This window comes from Sparus aurata, chromosome 2, assembly GCF_900880675.1.
Source record: "Sparus aurata chromosome 2, fSpaAur1.1, whole genome shotgun sequence".
Lineage (NCBI taxonomy): Eukaryota > Metazoa > Chordata > Actinopteri > Spariformes > Sparidae > Sparus > Sparus aurata.
The window spans coordinates 27468677-27486097 of NC_044188.1; the positions used below are offsets into that span (position 1 = coordinate 27468677).

Sequence of the window (17421 nt, forward strand, 5' to 3'; positions counted from 1 at the left end):
AAACTATGTCAACAAGTGCGGCTGGTGGCAGTATTCACACTTTAGAAAGATACTGTGCATGTGTTTTGGGTTCACGGAAGTCGAATTGACATCATAGGATTAAGCACGGAAATAAGTTAAAGTGGCTGTTGTAGTTGCTGTTGAGGCTAAAGCACCGATGCAGGATTGCACGAAGGAGATGAAGATGAAACTCTGGAAAAGTTGAAATGGCAGATGAAGTTGAAGGACCTGAGATGGAAATTCATAGTTCAGAATTAATTGAGCTTTTGAGGTTCTTGAAAGTTGTCCGGGAGGCTAAAGCACTGGAATTTGAAATGACAGTTGAAATGTAAAGAATCTCAGAGATGAAGTGGCCAGATGTAAAGACTCTTAAAGCAACATTATGTAGATCTACATAATGTTGGCATTTTGTGCAATTTTCTGGACCATCAATTTAATTTTTAAGCTAATTTAAGGTAGGAAAGGTACATAATGTTGCTTCAAACAAATGTAGTTAATGTAGCAGTTGCAGTTGAGGTGTAAGCATGTGTAGCCGTTGAAGCAACACTTAGAGGCTAAAATTAGGAGATGAGGTTGAATCACGTGACATGACAAGTATCAGTGGTGAAAGAGAAATTAGAATGTGACAAACAGATGAGCTAGCTGTTTAAATACACACAGTGGAGTGCATTCAAAGTAAATGTTGGAGTGGCAGCTGAAGTTGAAGGAGGAAAAGTGAAAGGGGCTCTTTGCAGCTTCTGCACTGTGCTGGAAGCCAGTCGTTGGTTAATGTTAGCGGACCCTATTACTGATGTAACATTAGCTGCCGTTAGTTAGTGGAGCAGAAGAGAGAGAGGCCCTGAGATGAGGCGCTTGAGAACGTGCATGAAGTCACATCCTTTGTGTGACTGTCGCTTTAAAACCAACCCGAATCCTTCACAAAGAAATCCACAGTCCAGCAGCATTAAACAACTCAAACAAATCGTCCGCAGGATCGTATACACGACAGAAAAAAGCCGGGGAAGGTGTCATTTTTCACGTCACATTAAAATCTTCTCACAAATGGGCAATAAAAACTGATCGATAAGTTAAAATTGCCGCAAATTGTTACATAGACCCTTTTCAAGGTGGACATACTTCCTGTTATGTACATTTTATATATTTGTTTTGTAGTTGGGTTTTTCTTTTTCATTACTTTTAACTTCCTGTAAGTTCAAATGTTACCAAAATAGTTAATGAATGCACATACATCAGGTGTGTACACATGTAAATAGTTATACGGGCCTCTTATGTAAATGTCCACACAGACTCAGACTCAGCTTCATGTACACACATATGGAACCGTATCATCGCTGCATTCTAAATGACCCAGCCAATCAAATTTGCCTAATGAGACATCTGGCATTCTGCCTGCATGTGGATGTCAAGCCCAGAAACAGCTGGGCCTTCACACACACACACACACACACACACACACACACACACACACACACACACACACACACACACACGCACACACACACACACCCACACACATTCCCTTTCCCTTCTCACAATTTATCAGTGATGTCAGATCTTGTGAAAGACTGAGAAAGAAACACAGAGAAACACTCCTGATCACACATTTATTGAAAACACACACACACAGCAAAATTTAGGGAAAGCGTCGAGGGAGGAGCCGCGGTCTATACTGGCCAATGAGTGTCACACACTCGTTCTCTCACACACAGTTCTTTCACACATGTGATATATTATGCATACATGAGTGTGTGTAACGCACTCACCAAGGCCATAAATTAGATATATGGCAGTGGTGGTGGCAGGGGAGGAGGGGGTCCGCAGAGAAGAGAAGAGGAGTGTGTGTGCGTGTGTTTGTGTGTATGTGAAATGAGGAGGGGGGGCACAGATGGCTGTGGCCTGAGGCGGTTGAGGTACTGCAGCTCAACGTAGAGGCTGCAACACACACACACACACACACACACAGAAGATTAGGTGGGGGGGGGCCATTCACATACAGTATACAAACACATGAACATACACTGTATAGAAGGGGGCAAAGAGCCACATACAGAGCAAACATACATTGATATTATTTTCTCCAAATCAGAAATGAAGAAATATTACAACTATTATGAGTCAATTCCTTGATAAAGAAGATAACAGCGTGGAGAGTTTGGTGAAAAAAATCTCAGAAAAAAACTGTTTATGATTAACAATTATTGCTGCTTGTCTTCCCTGGTAGAATGTAACTAAATGTAACTAATTCAATTTACTCAAAACTGTAAAAATGTAGGGTTCCTTATTGAGTGTTACTATTCTATGCATTATACTTCAACTCTAGTACAATTCAAATTTAGATAATGTCCTATAGTGTAATATCTTTTGCCCCACCACATTTATTTGACAGCTACAGTTCCACGTTACTTTTCAGTTTAAGACTTAACATACTTAAACGCTCCTTACATAATTGCGAATCAAAATACCCTACAATATACTGTATTTGGTAGATTGAATAAGCTCCTCTTCAGCCTGTTAAATATGGTTTACACAGAACATCAACCTGTAATAGTAACTCAGTGTTACAACATGATATATAATATTTAGACTTTTACTAAGTACTTAACATTAAGTAAAAACAATTTCCCTTAGCTAGAGTTTTTAATCATATAGCTATTTTAACTTATACTGGAACTGAATGAGAAAAGTAAGTGAAAAAAAAACAAAACAATACAGAGCAACAACAAAATGAAAACAAGTGTTTTTTGCTTGTAGAAAGTAAAAGAAAAATGTGGAAATTGTTTAAAAATAAGTCCCAGAATCTAACTAAAATGCTCCTCTCTAGGGTAAATATGTCTTATATGAGGATAGATATTTTTGACTACTGTGATTCTGAGTTTTCGCAGTACATGAAATAACAAATTAGTTTTGCCTTTGTCATATTAAACCTCTACTTTGCCGTATTCTATTGTCCCGTTTTTCTCTGAACGCACCAAAGATGCCCTGGACTGCTTCACTTTAAACTTAGTAATCGACTCAAGTCAGTTTGGATGAAGTGTTGAGTTTGACTCATCTTTTACTGTGCTGCCTTGTCCTCATCTGTCACTAGTTGTACCCTGTAATACATAAGTGTCTTTGTCCTTATTGTGGCCTGTCACCATCCAGCAGCTTGCCTCTGTCACGGCTCGTTCACACAATACAACACAATAAAACTTTCGCCCATTCTCTTCTCTCCCCTTTTTCATTCCCTCTCTCTGTCATTCAGTTTCTCTCTGCTCCTCTTCCTTTCACTGCTGCATTCCTCCGTTCCCCCACCTCTCTCTTTTTTTTACCCCTAACTTTCTTACCCCACGGCCCCTCCCTCTCTCCCACTTGTCTGAACTCTGACAGGTGTGTAATTGAATGATTAATGACCACCAGAGTAAACCCCCCTCCGACGGACACACACTTTATGTTAAAATGGAATTGTGCATATTTATGTGCACACAAATTCATGCGCTGACACACACAGACGTGCACATTTCCACTTTACACATGTGTATTCATTTTGCTTCAATAGCCCAAATGGTCAAATTCAAACCAGTAGGACTCCTGAAATGATTGAGACATTATAAGGAGTGTAGCAATACACACTGAATGCAATATACATTATCCTGCGCAGGGCCTACACTGCACAAGTGCTGCAATGGAGCACATTTTCAAAATGACAATCGCTGTTGGCATTTTCACAACATGTTTCACCCTCTGTGATTTTTTGAAAAATATTTCCCACAAAAACATGTTTTTCGCTTCAGTCATCGTCTCGAAGCTTCAGACAAAAACCTCACACCTCTGATTTGTGAGGTTGTTGGAATGAATCATACTGCAGTGCCACACACTCCACCTCCCTACAATATATTCTCTTCTAACCACTGTATACAAACATTGAAACACAATCCACATAAATGCATTCAAGCACTTTCTCCCTCCCGTTTCCCCTCTCCTCTTCATTTGTCAGCATGAAGTCAACAGATTTTATGCAGTCTAATTCCCACCGTCTAATGGAGTCTGAGCTGGGGAGAGAAAAGGCTGGCAATCTATCTGAACCAATCATAAGCTCAGGCTATGACTATGAATTATGCTGTGTGAGTGCAAGCTGTACACTGATGTATGAATAAAGTATGTGCTGTTGATTTTTCGGCTGAGATCCCTGCCTGGCTTGTGATGTTGCAGGTTTATACATTTTAGGATCATTGTTTTCAAATGGAGCCGTTATACAGCAGAGCAACAGGTCCAGTTGTTGTTAGAATAAAGAATTTGTGGAGTCAGACAGATCCTGGCTGATACTGATATTGATACTCAATTGTGTCTCTTAGAAATTACATTAATATCCCACTAATTTGTTGGGCCAACTACAGTTTGTTATGAAATGCAATTACTGCCTTTATCATGATCACTGGCAGTGCTTATTTCCAGTGAGGGAAGTACTACATTTTTGAATTGCCAGCGAGTTGCATGGAGATGTCAGTGTGAATGGTGGGCGTACAAAACGCAAGACTGTATTTGGCATCCTAATTTGCTTGTAAATAAGCAACAAAAACCTTTTGGTTTGGGAAATCTCATGGTTTTTAGGCTAATACTGAAAAAGTAGACAGTATTGACCCTTTCTGTATTGAACCAAGAACACCATTTTTCCCAATGTGAAGTGCCACCAGTGACTATAATGAACCATACAAAGAAGCGGTTCAACCACAAAGCTTTAGCCGAGTACAGTGAAGATTTCAGCTTTAAAAAAGGTGTGAATAACCTCTTTTCAAATCAGTTTGTTAGATAATAACTGAATGTGAATTTCTGGGTCCCTTGAAAGAACGATCACAAAATCCAATAATGAAAATTTGCAGATATTGTGTAAGTGTAAGTCACATAATCTCAGTGTAAGTCTGTCAATTTGGTCCAGAATGAAACACCTCAACAAAGATGTCTCAACAAGGAACAGTTTCGATTTAGATTTCAATGCTTCATAGGAAAAAAAAAAAAAATCAATGGAAACATTGAATTATGGACAGTGTATGTGTGTAGTCCTGAACGTAACCATACTTGTATCTCTAGGAATGAGTGTTCATTGGTTTTATCATGTAATGAAAAATACAAATTAAAACGTACCTATGTCTTTTACACAAAGAGCTTTGCGGTAAACCAGCGTTCACCTTCGTGTCTTCAGATGTAGAAAGGGTTTGGACGAAGACAAAAGTTGTTGTACTCTTTTACAAGACATATTATAAGCTCTGAAAAGAGAGAGGTGCAGAGGTGAAAGAGTAAAAGTGAGGGGCACATACTGACCAACATGTCCTAGAAGAGAGTGTGTGGAGTGACAAAGAGAAATGAAAAGTGTAGGGGTGCTGGGGTCGGGACCTTTGTGCCAGGGAGAACAGCCATTTCCTGTTGACCTCCGTTTGCACTCTGGCCTCTGACCCCCCCTCCTGCTCCAGGCCGAATGGGGGCAGGGTGGGGGGTATTCAGCGTTTGTTGTGTGTTTGGGGTGCTGTGGGTGGATGTAGGCTGGCAAAAGGTGGAATTATGCATGGATGTTTGGGGACTGACAGGATGCAGTTCAGAGAAGAGGGGAAGGTTATGGATAGGATGTGTACATCAGGAGCTGCGGGGGGAAAGGTCAGGACAGAAAACAAAGAGGTTGTTTAAGTTTTGTAGTGTTCGTTCATTGTTGACTCATGATGTTTATCTTAATTTTTGGTGATGAGCAAAAAGGATGTGAGGGCTGGAAAAGATCCACACAAGCCACAAGGAGCTCTGGTCTGTGCTGTGAAGCACTGAAGAAAAAATGTTTCCTCCCTGTGATAATCCAGCCTGTGTGACAGATCACTGCAGCTGCAGCCTGAGGCCTCTGTCAGAGTTTAACTGATAGTCAGTGGAGGGGACGGAGTGACTTATGATTGTATGAAAGAGGGAAGATTACACTATTTGTCAAGAAGAGGTCCTGTAAAAGTGAGTGGATTGGACAGTTGTTCATTATAAGTGTTTGGACATCTCATGAAGGAGCCAAAATAGTCCTAGGTAGTACGGATTATTGTGAATTAAGAAACACACAAGCTGTTTTTTAATCATTTCTTCTTCCTGTTTTTTATCACTGATTGTGTTGTTTGAAATTTGTTGTGTGTCATCACACAATATGCTGTACATTACATTGGTGTTTATAATTAATTGCACATATATTCCTTAGCTAGATGCTAGTAGAGAGAATGGGGAAAGAAAACATCTACCTGGATTGGTAAAAAAAATTACAAGTTAGAGGGATATGCCCACTGTTACTGTGATACACAAAATTGTAAATCCGCAAAATAAAGCATTTTGCTCATAAATGACCTTTTGGTTTTTCATCAAACTGACTTTCAGTGTATACATTTTCTATCTAACATAAAGTTTAGACATTTTCTGCATTCCAATTCCTCAGTAAATATGATAAAATGATATACAGGTCTGTGAGGCAAGATAGTTTCATTTTCAATGCTTTTTAAATGTTTTACTTATTAAGGCAGGTTAAAAAGTATTATCCATTATTTAGAAGTAAAGACAGTGTTTAGTTTGCTTTTTGACACTTAGCACAAACCTACATTTTTTGCATATTTTCCAATTAAATATAGTTACTGCGTTGAGCATTATCTGTAACCATTTCCATAGGCATCATTTAGCTCAGGTGCCTTCTTGTTAGCTATAGAAACAAGCAGGCTTAATGGTGTAGTTGAAGAGCGAAGATGGCAAGATTTAAGTCCACTGTATATTTCAATAATAATTCATACTGGTGTCAAATCAACTATCCCTTTAAATAAGCAAGGGAGTACCACAAGGTTATGTGCTAGGTCCATTATTATTTACGGTTGGTATGAACACAATTATTACTCTATTCCATTTCTGCTCTACTACAATCATAATATGTTTTTCTGCAGATAATACAGCCTTGTTTGCATGTGCCTCCTCCCAACTCAAGCCTGTCTTTAACAAAATCCTCAGACATCCCTGCATAACCTCAAGCTTGAGCTAAATGCTGATGAACATGCTGAGCATGTGTGATATTCTGAAGAAACCCCAAATTTTCATCATGTAGCACGTCTTCCTGCTATCTCTACTGAAATTCAAGTTGTTAGGTCAAATATCTGGAAGTTTGGTTATCTTGTAGTCTTACTTTTTAGCTGATATGTCACATGACACAGAATCTCCTACTTTTGGGATAGACGGCAAAGTTCTTTGTTTGCAATATCATGTGACTTAATATTGGCATAACCAACCAACTAGCTAACAATGCAGCTTTTGAGCCTCCAGTGAGGACTAGGAGCTCTGGGACCCAGGAGTGTATTAGTCTTTACGAAACCAGCACAGGAGTTTTGACCCTTTATAGGCCAGGCTAACTGGTTAGCATGCTAGTTTCAGCAGATGCAGTACCTCTGTGATAAAATACGTACACATCAAAACACCAAAAGTGTTATTTCTGTACATTTAAAACAATAATAATAAATAAATAATCTTATACACCTTTAATTATTTTTAAATGGACTCCTTTTTGTGCATTGTTGAGTTTATATCAACAGTTTTAATTAACTGCATACTCAAAAATCAAGTACATTTATGCACACTGACATTACTGAGTTTTAATTTAGTTACAAACAGCTTGTTTAAAAATAAAAGTCAAACAAAATGGGACCCCATGACCAACCTGTGGTTTTAGTTTCTACACACTCCATACATTTCAAATAAAATGACTTAAACTCCACCACCTCCTGCACCAAAGTAATAAACCAGCCACAGCCACAAGAAGACAACACACACAAACAGATGACCAGTGACAAATCTTACAAAAAACATTTTAATACTTTAACGGTATTTTCCATCATCATTCAGAAATGTTTCAGCAGTCCAAGCAGAGTGGAGAGGGAGCCTGAAATGTGTCAAGAGTCCTTTGGCTGCAGCTCCCCTCACACACCGCTGTGACACACAAAAAATGTACTAGAAATGCTTACAGAAGTTTGTGTGTGTGTGCGTGTGTGTAGAAATGGCTTTCAGCGTAGTGTGTGTCGCTTTATGTGTGTATGTATTGTGTTTGTGTGTGTGTGTGTGTGTGTGTGTGTGTGTGTAGGAAGGATCCTAAGGTAACGGACACCTGTTGGCATCTTAAGGAGGTCAGTGGTACGAGAGCGAGGCAGACTGGAAGTCATTCATAGTGTTTAGCTTCATGCTGAGGAAGAGCACTAATATTTCAACAAGCTTGCGTGAAGCTGCGTCCGCCTGGAGTGGCACACATAAATATAAAAATAGAATAAGAAAAAACTCAAATCAGCTTTAAATAAAATGTGTGTGTGTGTGTGTCTTTGACAGAAAACATGTGAAGGAAGACAGGGAGTAGTGAAGAAGGCGTGTTCACAGGATCGAGTCCCATCCAGCAACGTCCATGTGCCGCAGCAATGTTCCGGGGATAAATATTCATCTGATCGACCCTCTTACTGTGTTTCAGCAGGCATGATGGGAAGTGTAGTTTAAAGCATGTGTCTCACCCACAGGACACAGTGGAGACATTTGGAGAGGAGGAAGCACTTCTACTCTGAAAGAGGTATGGCTTAAACCTGTGGGTCCAGACTGTGTGTGTGTTATGTTTATGTCTACTTGTGTGTGTGTGTGTGTGTGTGTGTGTGTGTGTGTGTGTGTGTGTGTTTCAGTGTGTGTCACCGAGTGGAACAGCTACATTGAGGTCAGTGTCTTTCAGTGGGGAATGTAAACTTTCGGAGCAATGTGTCTCTTTTCTTTAAATAGTGTTCTGTATGCATCATTTCTCATTCATAGCACGCACGCACGCTCTCACATACACACACACACATACACACATACACATCTCACCGCACACACTCACATACACACAGTCATACAGTACTTTGCCCTCACATACACGCCCCCGACTCCCCCCCCCACAGCTAGTGTGCATGTATGTCCAGTCCCTGGGCGAGGAGCGGTTCTGCGGGGTGTGCGTGTGGTGGCGGGTGGAGCAGCATGGCGGCATGGGGGTGTGGACCCGGGTAGGGGTGGAGGGAGGGTCCTGGGTGGGGAGGGTAGCCTGGTTGGGACAGCAGGGCACCGGGGTAGTCACCCTGCAGAGAAGACATCCCCTGGAGACCTGGCGGGGAGACACAGAGGACAGGTTTAGATTTTCAATGTAGAACATTTTCTCCACACTGCCTGCTTGTTCCAGGTCCAATCATTTAATACACAAATAAAATTAAGACTGACATATTTGGTATTTTGGTATAGCTCTGTTGGATTTGTCTCCATAACATGAGTTGTTGCTTGTTATGAGTTTTTAAACAGCGAGCAACGTCTAGTGTTAAGAATCAAAACACGTGTGTGATGTTCCACTCTCCTGTGGTGATGGTTGTGTGGCGCTTGGCAAGCCTTTTGTTCACCTTTAAATCACAGACTGTTCTTTTAAAGCTTCAGTCCACCACAACTTCCCAGACAATGCTGACTTCTCCAGTGTTTGTTCAAATCACACACAGGCTGGGGGAGTTGCAAAAGTCTGTACAGACACCAGCTCTAACATTTGACAAAATAGTGAGTGAGTCACTCCTTACTTATGCATATAAATATTTATATTCATAACATTAATGAAAAAGCGGAGTGAGGATTAAACAGAGTATAAATATTTACATCTTATTTTTTAGGTAAGATTTCTCATTTCAACCCTGTGCCTTTAATGCCATATTCACTTTTTTTTTTTTTTTTTTTAAAGATTTGCGAGGCTCTCAGCAGTGATTTAAGTGCTTAAGTGATCTACATTTGACTTTTTCCTTTAGTGGACTTAAAGGATGACGCTGGTGATATTTTATATATTTTTACCCCTGCAGAGGAGGATATGTTTTTCCCCCGTGTCTGTATGTGTGTTGGTCCCCCCATTAACTTTTGGTGCAGATAAAAGATTTTTTTCCCCCCTTTTACAATGTGACATTTTACAATGTGACATTTTCTTAGGGAATAATAAATGGATCTACATTGTTTGTGTTCATGGTAATGATGGAACATGAACACAGTGCTATGGTGGTATTCACTGATGTTTTTTCTTTTTAGAAAAATGCCTTTTTACACACACACAATGCTGGTTAGCGGCACTGATTCACTGCTGACTTTGATTTTTCATGGTGTCTGTTGACTAGATATTTGACTGGTAGGATCCCATACTCTCTACATGCAGTATTTCCCTAAAGGTTACTGTACCTGCAGTTCGAAGCCCGAGGTGGGCCTGTCCATCGAGCCCGTAGCCCCCAAGAGCTGCTCCCTCTGGGCTGTACGGACCACCCTGACCTGTGAGATGACACATGACACACACCATCAGACACAAACGAACAGCACACACACACCCACTCTTATATATACACGGTTGTTTAACTAGCAGCCGTCCAGCTGACTGACTTATAAACACAGACCTGAGCGATTTGACTGGTCAATCATTGGCTGAACTATTCTCCTCCTGGCGTTGATGAACCTGCACAAGGGAGAAAGACATAAAGAAAGAGTGTGTTCAGAGAGAGAGAGAGCGAGAGACGGACGAGGCCACTCGTTAATGGAGAAAAAGGCTGACCGGGACACTATTAACCTTTTTTCATTTTACAACCACTTAACCCTTTCAGGGGGCACAGTAAATCAACGTTAGGGCAGAACAGGTATCGATCGCCCTGTGATAATTGATTGATCTGCATTGATTGTGTCACTGTGTGTGTGTGTGTGTGTGTGTGTGCGTGCTGCAGGGCTACGAATAAAAACATGGATGTTATCAGCTTACAAAATCTACTGTTTAACATGAAACACACACTTCATATTTTGGTTTGTGTGTGTTTCTGTATCAATATACGGGATGCAGTAACTGAGTTCTATGTCAGCATGGAAACGTTGTTGTGAACTTGTGTGTGCGTACGCGTGTGTTTGGCCTTTAAAGACAGCATGCGTGCCCGGGGGAGTGAATAGGGAATTCGGCGCAGTAAACCATCTGATTATTGGATATTGATTTGCTATTCTGTTTTATGAACATAGAGCAAATGGATTTTTACTGTGCTGCCGCCTCAGAAAAAAACTGCTTAGTAGGACATTTCTCCCGGCGTTACAAGCTTCTCTCTAATAAACCAGATGACGCTCTACTCCAAAAGTCTTATAAAAGTGCTACCTTTCATTTAACTGACACTTATTTGCGCGAAATGTGCACAATAAAGAGTTACTCAGCAAAATACGCGACATAAGTGAGGCATAAAATATGGACACTGCTCAAATCTGCGGCACAGTCTCGCGCGGATAGTGCTATTGACGCGGCAACAGCTGTGTTGTGTAAATTGAAAGTTTGGCGCTCTGCATTTACACACGACAGTTTAACTGATTATTGATAAGCCACAGGGCTAGAATTAGTGTATTGATTGAGAGTGCACTGACCAGTTGTTGACCTGTAAGATGGTCAGTCCTGTGTCCAGTGATAGCTGCTTCTTTTGCTCCTCAGACGGGTACGGGTGCTGGGAGAGGACACACAGGGCAACGGTTAAAGGAATCAAAACAGAGAGGCTTTGGCGGCTTTTCTTTTATTTCACAAACACGAGAATAACACTGAGGCCAAAAGCCATCTAATAATCTACAATGGAATGAATGCATTTGACTCGGCGTGAATACTGGATGACCTTCCGTCTGAATTCACATCTCCACTCACATTTTTCAACCTGAGAAACCCCTCGCTCCTTCTCTCCCTCTCTCACTCACTCGCACACACACTCACTCACATACTGTAATAATTGGAGTGAAGCAACATTTGACCTGCCTCATTTGGTAGCTAATTACCTCACCAACAATTACTCACTCCATTTCTATCTCTTCCACAGTTATTAAATAGCGAGCATATTCCCATAATCACTTAATCCCCCGATTTTTCATTTAATTTAATTGACCTCCATGATACACTCGCTTCCTCTGTCTGTTCCTGTCAGTGATGTTTCGCCTCACGCTAAATCCTCTCTGTCAGTAATTATTCTCCCATCCGAGGTCTACACAAGCTCTCTTTGTCCTGTTTCAGCTCCTGCAGGGTGGTTTCAATTATTGTCCAAGTTCAATATTTTCCCCCTGTAATAATTTCACTTTGATGGGATAAGAATGTGAAAAAGCGTTCTCACAGACAGATGTTGGAAGAGCCATGCTCTCATGATGTTTGTGGCCACCTTGGGGAAGATCCCTCTCTTCTTGTTGTTCCTCCTGTCTCTGTCGGAATCGTCCTCCTCGCCTGTACTCGGGGAGGCCACTCCTCCGTCCAGACCATCGCCTGCAGGGACGCACATATTGTATCTCAGGGACTGTGTCCATGAGTGTCTATAAGGGTTGTCTATGCTATGTCTTCATAGATATGTTGTATTCATATTTTTACAATTCGAGGTTAGGTGTTTTTTTTGGGAGAATCTGATGGCATTGATCTGCCATATGTGCTTTCAAACTCAAGAGATTGTAACTGAATTAATGTAAACTAATCAAAAAGTTGCACTACATTTGATTTAAAATAATAATTATGAACCATAATGACACATGCTGCTGCAAATACTGTTTCATTTCCAAAACTTCCAACATGAATAATAATAATGAGCTGGTGAGATACATCAGTCTAAACGTCTTCTTTTTTCTCGCGGCCATTCTGTGTGTCATTTTTGGTCTTTATCTTTTGTGATGGCAGAATATAGTCATCATCACATGGCAGGCTGTGTATGAATTAGCTGCATTTTTTTCTGTGCAGTGCAGTGTTTTCTCACTCATACAGTATATTCGCCATGTCTGTGTGTTTCTGTGCTCACCTGTGTCGCTACAGTTGTCTCCGGCGCTCAGTGAAGGCAGGCCACAGCCCGGTGTTCCCAGAGGAGTAGTGGCACACTCATCGGGCTCCCGTAACCATGACGCATTCTGTAGGGGGGGGGAGAGACAGAGAGGAGGTTGGAGGTAGAGTGATGGAGGGGAAGATGGGGAATTCCCACCAGGTGAGACAACAAGGAGTCATTATTCGGACAACCAGCGGACGCAGCCGGATGAGTGAACGGTGGAGCCTCTCCTACGCTTGCCGCTGTTTGATAGTTCATCTCACCTGCTCTGACAGACTGGAGCAGGATCCAGTGAAGTCCTCCATGTCAGACTTGGAGCCGCCCTCCCGATCATCCAGGATGAGGTCTGTGGGCATTTTGCCCTTCAGACAGGTGATGTAGCGATGGCAGAAGTTATCACACAGGTCGTGCACCTACAGAACAGATTCACATATGTCAGTGCATGCAGTAGTGAACATTAAAGGAGAGGTTTACTTTTTTTTAAGTCTCTCTTAAAACATTATATCCATGCTCGTTAGTGTACTGAAGCAGTTGTTGCTTACTGTAATCATTCCTCCTGTTATACACGCAATTAAAAAATATATATATTTCTAACCTCTTTTATCTCTTTCACAGAATGACCAAATCTGCCTTCCCACATTTCTAAACTAAAACACATTCCCTTGAACCTTGTCGATGTAAGTGGTTTGGAAACTCTTCAGAAACAAATCAGAACTGATTAAGTCAACTTGGTCAGTTTTGTTCATTTCTTTAACAAGCTGCGTATGACCGACCTTCTCTAACTCCAGCAGATGGAAGCGAAGAACCTGTATGGCCTGGATCATCTGCGGAGAGGAGAATGTGGATTACTTATTGACACTGTCTTCGCAACGCATATGTGAATAGGCGTGTTACAGTTTTAGTGTGAATTCAGAGCGCATCGTACCAAGTTGTCCAGCTCAGGGTTTGAAGAAAATATGGGCTTCTCTGAACGGATCTGCGGCACAAAACAAACGGACTGATTACAGATCTGAAAACGTTCCTTGACGACTGCTCTGGGATTGGCTCGCGGTGGTCGCTCACCTGCTTAGCGAATGCGGCAATGTCGTCGTTGAAGGACTCCGAGGAGCAGACGTCGCTGTGATTGGCCATGCCGGGGAGGTGGGAGGTGGCTGAGAGGGAAGCGGAGTCTCGGGGGGAGCAGGTGGCGAGCTCGCACTTTTCAAACACTAAGGCCAGCAGTGGGAACAGTGGGTGACTGCACACACACACACACACACACACACACACAGACATACACACATATACACAGTTAACATACTATACATAAACACACTAACAGTTGACATAATGTACACACGATACATTCACAGAAGGTGTTATAAGAAACTTTATCGCGCAGTATTTATGAAACAGACAGCTGTAAACACTTCACATGTATTTTCATGTTCACTATGCAAATGTTAATCTGCCAAAAGTGCACATGTATTTTAAACTGGGCAACTATTTTCCTAACCCACTAACGGGCTGCATAAATCATTGTCTAAGGTTTCAAGCACACACAAACACACGCTCACCCATAGATCTGGTCTTTGTGGTGTTTGAGGGAGTCGGGGACGGTGGGTCCGTACTGTGGGGGAGGAAACGGCCTGACATCGTCCCCGTACCCCCCCACCGACATGCCCTCCGACCCTGAGTAGTGCACCAGCTCTTCATACTGAAACACAATTAGACGGAAAGACAGAAAACATGAGACACGTTCGACATCTGCGCCTGTCCGACATCAAATCATATTGTGATTTTATTACGTGGCCGAGCTGTCAGGGGGGCTTCAGCGGCACGGCTTACTGGACTCTCGGTTAGGAGGTCTGCCACTGTGGTTTCATGTCTGCCGAAGTTCTGGACATAATTTGTGCTGCCATTTAATGTAAGAATTTTATGTTGCATATTAGTGTGTGTGTGTGTGTGTGTGTGTGTGTGTGTGTTAGGGCTGCTAGTAATTATTTTAACAATTGACTAATCTTACCGTTATTTTCTTGATTAATCATTTGGTTTATAAAATGTTTGAAAATTCTTAAAAAGAAAAAAACCCTAAACCTAACCCTACCCTAACCCAAATCCCCATAATAATTTCCTGAGGCTCAAACTGTTGTATTTTGTCTGACCAACAGTCCAAAATGCAAATATATTCAATTAACTATCCAAGAAAACTAGGGAAACCAACAAATATTCACATTTGAGAAGCTGGGGAGAGATCATTTTCTGGCACGTTTGCTAAAAAGATTCTTGAACGATTATCAGAATTTTTGATGGTACCTTGTTTCAGCTCTTACATATGCATAATGTGTTTACAGAAAATAGTGACTGGAATGTTGAAATGGAAAAAAACATTGGAATCGCTGCAAAGCAAGACAGCAGTCAGGAAAGCAAAACTCTCCTTTTTACTCAGAATATTCTGTATATATACTCCCAGGGTGTGTGTATGTGTGTGTGTGTGTGTGTGTGTGTGTGTGCATTCACTGATAATGTCCAGTTGTGTGTGTGCATACAGTATGCCCCCATTCTCTTGTACAAAAAAAAAAAAAACCCTTGAAGATCTCTTTGTTTTCACTTCAGATGAAATATTACATGCTGCTGAAAACTCTACCACCCTCTGGATTACAAACGCTTTCAGATGCACTCGGATAACCTGAAAAATGCACAGCGAGTCGGGCAGGTTTTCTTAGTTGTTGAAAGGGAGGAGACGAGAAAAAGAGGCAAAATGAGCTCCTTGGAGGAAGACGGTGAGCCTGTAGCTGCTAAAATCATCTCCTCCCTACTAAACTCAGACTAGACAGGAGCCGTGCTGAGACGTCCCTCACAACCCGCTGTGACAGCCTCACTGGGGCCCGCTCACCAGCACACACGCACACTTTAACACTGTGAATCAGACATATAGCACGCTCGCAGACACAATCACACACACGCACAGATACAAGCCCGGGTACACATGGCATCATGAATATACATGCGTGTCTCCCTTGCTCCCTCCTCTCCTCCTCTGTGTTACAGAGCTAATTTGTGCTTCACTGCAGCTTCTGTCTCTGAGGCGACGTTGCTCAGGTCAGCAGATCTGCTTCTGATTCTCTGTCTGCCGGATTAAAGGGACTCCCAGCACAGTCCCCGAGGGCCGCCGGGATCACAGACAGACAGCACCTGCTAGGTGGCCTGGCTCACACACCTTTCACTTGAGTGTTATTTTAACCAAGTCATAAAAGTTATGATCTGCTTAGCCTAGTTTTTTTCCTGTGGAGACTGTACCAAGCATTGATTCACTGCAGACCGTCACAGCGTCTCTTTAATATTTGATCTTTAAGATTTTCAGAATTAAAACCATATTTCTTTTTAATTGTCACACTTCTTTTATCCTGTCAGAACTGAAAATGTCTCTCTCTCTCTCACACACACACACACACACACACACACACACACACACACACACACACCAAGATGTGTGTCTACATATATGTGTATCATTATCTAAATAGTTAGTGGTGTGACTGTAACGGTTAGACATAAAAGTAATAATTATTACACTTTCCCTCTATTAACACATGGGAATTAAATCAAAGAGAAATTAAATTATCCCTCTTCATGTCCATCTACTGCCCTCCAGAAAACCCCTCCGCAGGACCCCTGGGGGTCTCCGGACCCCACTTTGGGAACCGCTGTCCTAAATGGCTTATCAAATTGTTGTATTTCAGAGTCCCATATGGCCACCGGGATCACAGAAAGCACCTGCTCTGAGGCCCTGGCCCGGGACACCTTCTAGTTTTTATGGAGGCTGGCTATTAACACAATCACCGCTATCGGATTGCGCGTCTCTCTTTACGCACGGACCCTATCGGGTTTCTGTGCGTCCAGCGGATCAAAGCGCACGAGTCGAGATGACAAATTCCGCGAATTTCCCCTTTTTTTTAAGAGTCACGGAGCTGGTAAACAGGCTTCAGATGGCAGGACAACATTTTCATTACACGTTTTGATTGTGTTATTTCCAACCGACGCAGGGGAGTTGTTGCAGGCCTGCAACAGGCGAGTGGAGGCTTCAGCTGGGAACAGCCGACAACTTCTCATGATGTGTGAGACTAACATCATGTAGCTGTGAAGAGCTAGATTTATATCGGAGTGGAAAATTAAACCGAGTCAAACAGAGAGTTAAAAAATGAGGACGAAAGCTGGTCCAGACACTTTTTAAACTTTATAACAAAGCTCATTTAGTATTAATAAAGAATGACGGGACTATTCCATTTTGACAGACATTTGTATTTTACTGTAGCACGGCTATTATTAAAATCAGTGCTGCTTTTCTACATCCAGAAATTATCCAGGAGAAAACAAGTGAACTAATTCGAATTTTCTGAGGCGTCGATGTAGAAAAACAAGAGAAACGTGAATTTGTTTCAGGAAAGTTTCACCTCAAGAAATCATTTAAATTTCAAATAAAAATCACCATACACTTGCCTTAAGTCTTTTAGTTTTAGTTTTAGTTTTAGTTTAATTCAGTTTTTTGCACTTGAATTAACAAGACAGAGAACCAAAAAAAAAAAAAAACGTTGTAAAAACT

At 41.6% G+C, this 17421-nt stretch overlaps 1 protein-coding gene across 2 annotated transcripts in view; it reads right to left on the bottom strand.

The window, feature by feature from the left end:
* Positions 1 to 7813: 7813 nt before the first annotated feature.
* meis3 (myeloid ecotropic viral integration site 3) overlaps positions 7814 to 17421 on the bottom strand; it is an 11851-nt gene continuing 2243 nt past the window's right edge. Inside the window, exons 3-13 of one of the 2 annotated variants that reach the window (XM_030398971.1) lie at positions 14396 to 14535; positions 13902 to 14076; positions 13765 to 13815; positions 13613 to 13663; positions 13103 to 13252; positions 12819 to 12924; positions 12198 to 12298; positions 11428 to 11504; positions 10434 to 10492; positions 10225 to 10311; positions 7814 to 9130 (exon numbers count right to left, since the gene is read on the bottom strand). In XM_030398971.1, coding sequence (XP_030254831.1) covers positions 8931 to 9130; positions 10225 to 10311; positions 10434 to 10492; positions 11428 to 11504; positions 12198 to 12298; positions 12819 to 12924; positions 13103 to 13252; positions 13613 to 13663; positions 13765 to 13815; positions 13902 to 14076; positions 14396 to 14535 — 1197 coding nt within the window. In that variant the 3' untranslated portion in view covers positions 7814 to 8930. Of the gene's footprint in view, positions 9131 to 10224; positions 10312 to 10433; positions 10493 to 11427; positions 11505 to 12152; positions 12299 to 12818; positions 12925 to 13102; positions 13253 to 13612; positions 13664 to 13764; positions 13816 to 13901; positions 14077 to 14395; positions 14536 to 17421 lie in introns of both variants that reach the window. The other variant, XM_030398962.1, reaches the window with a different exon arrangement.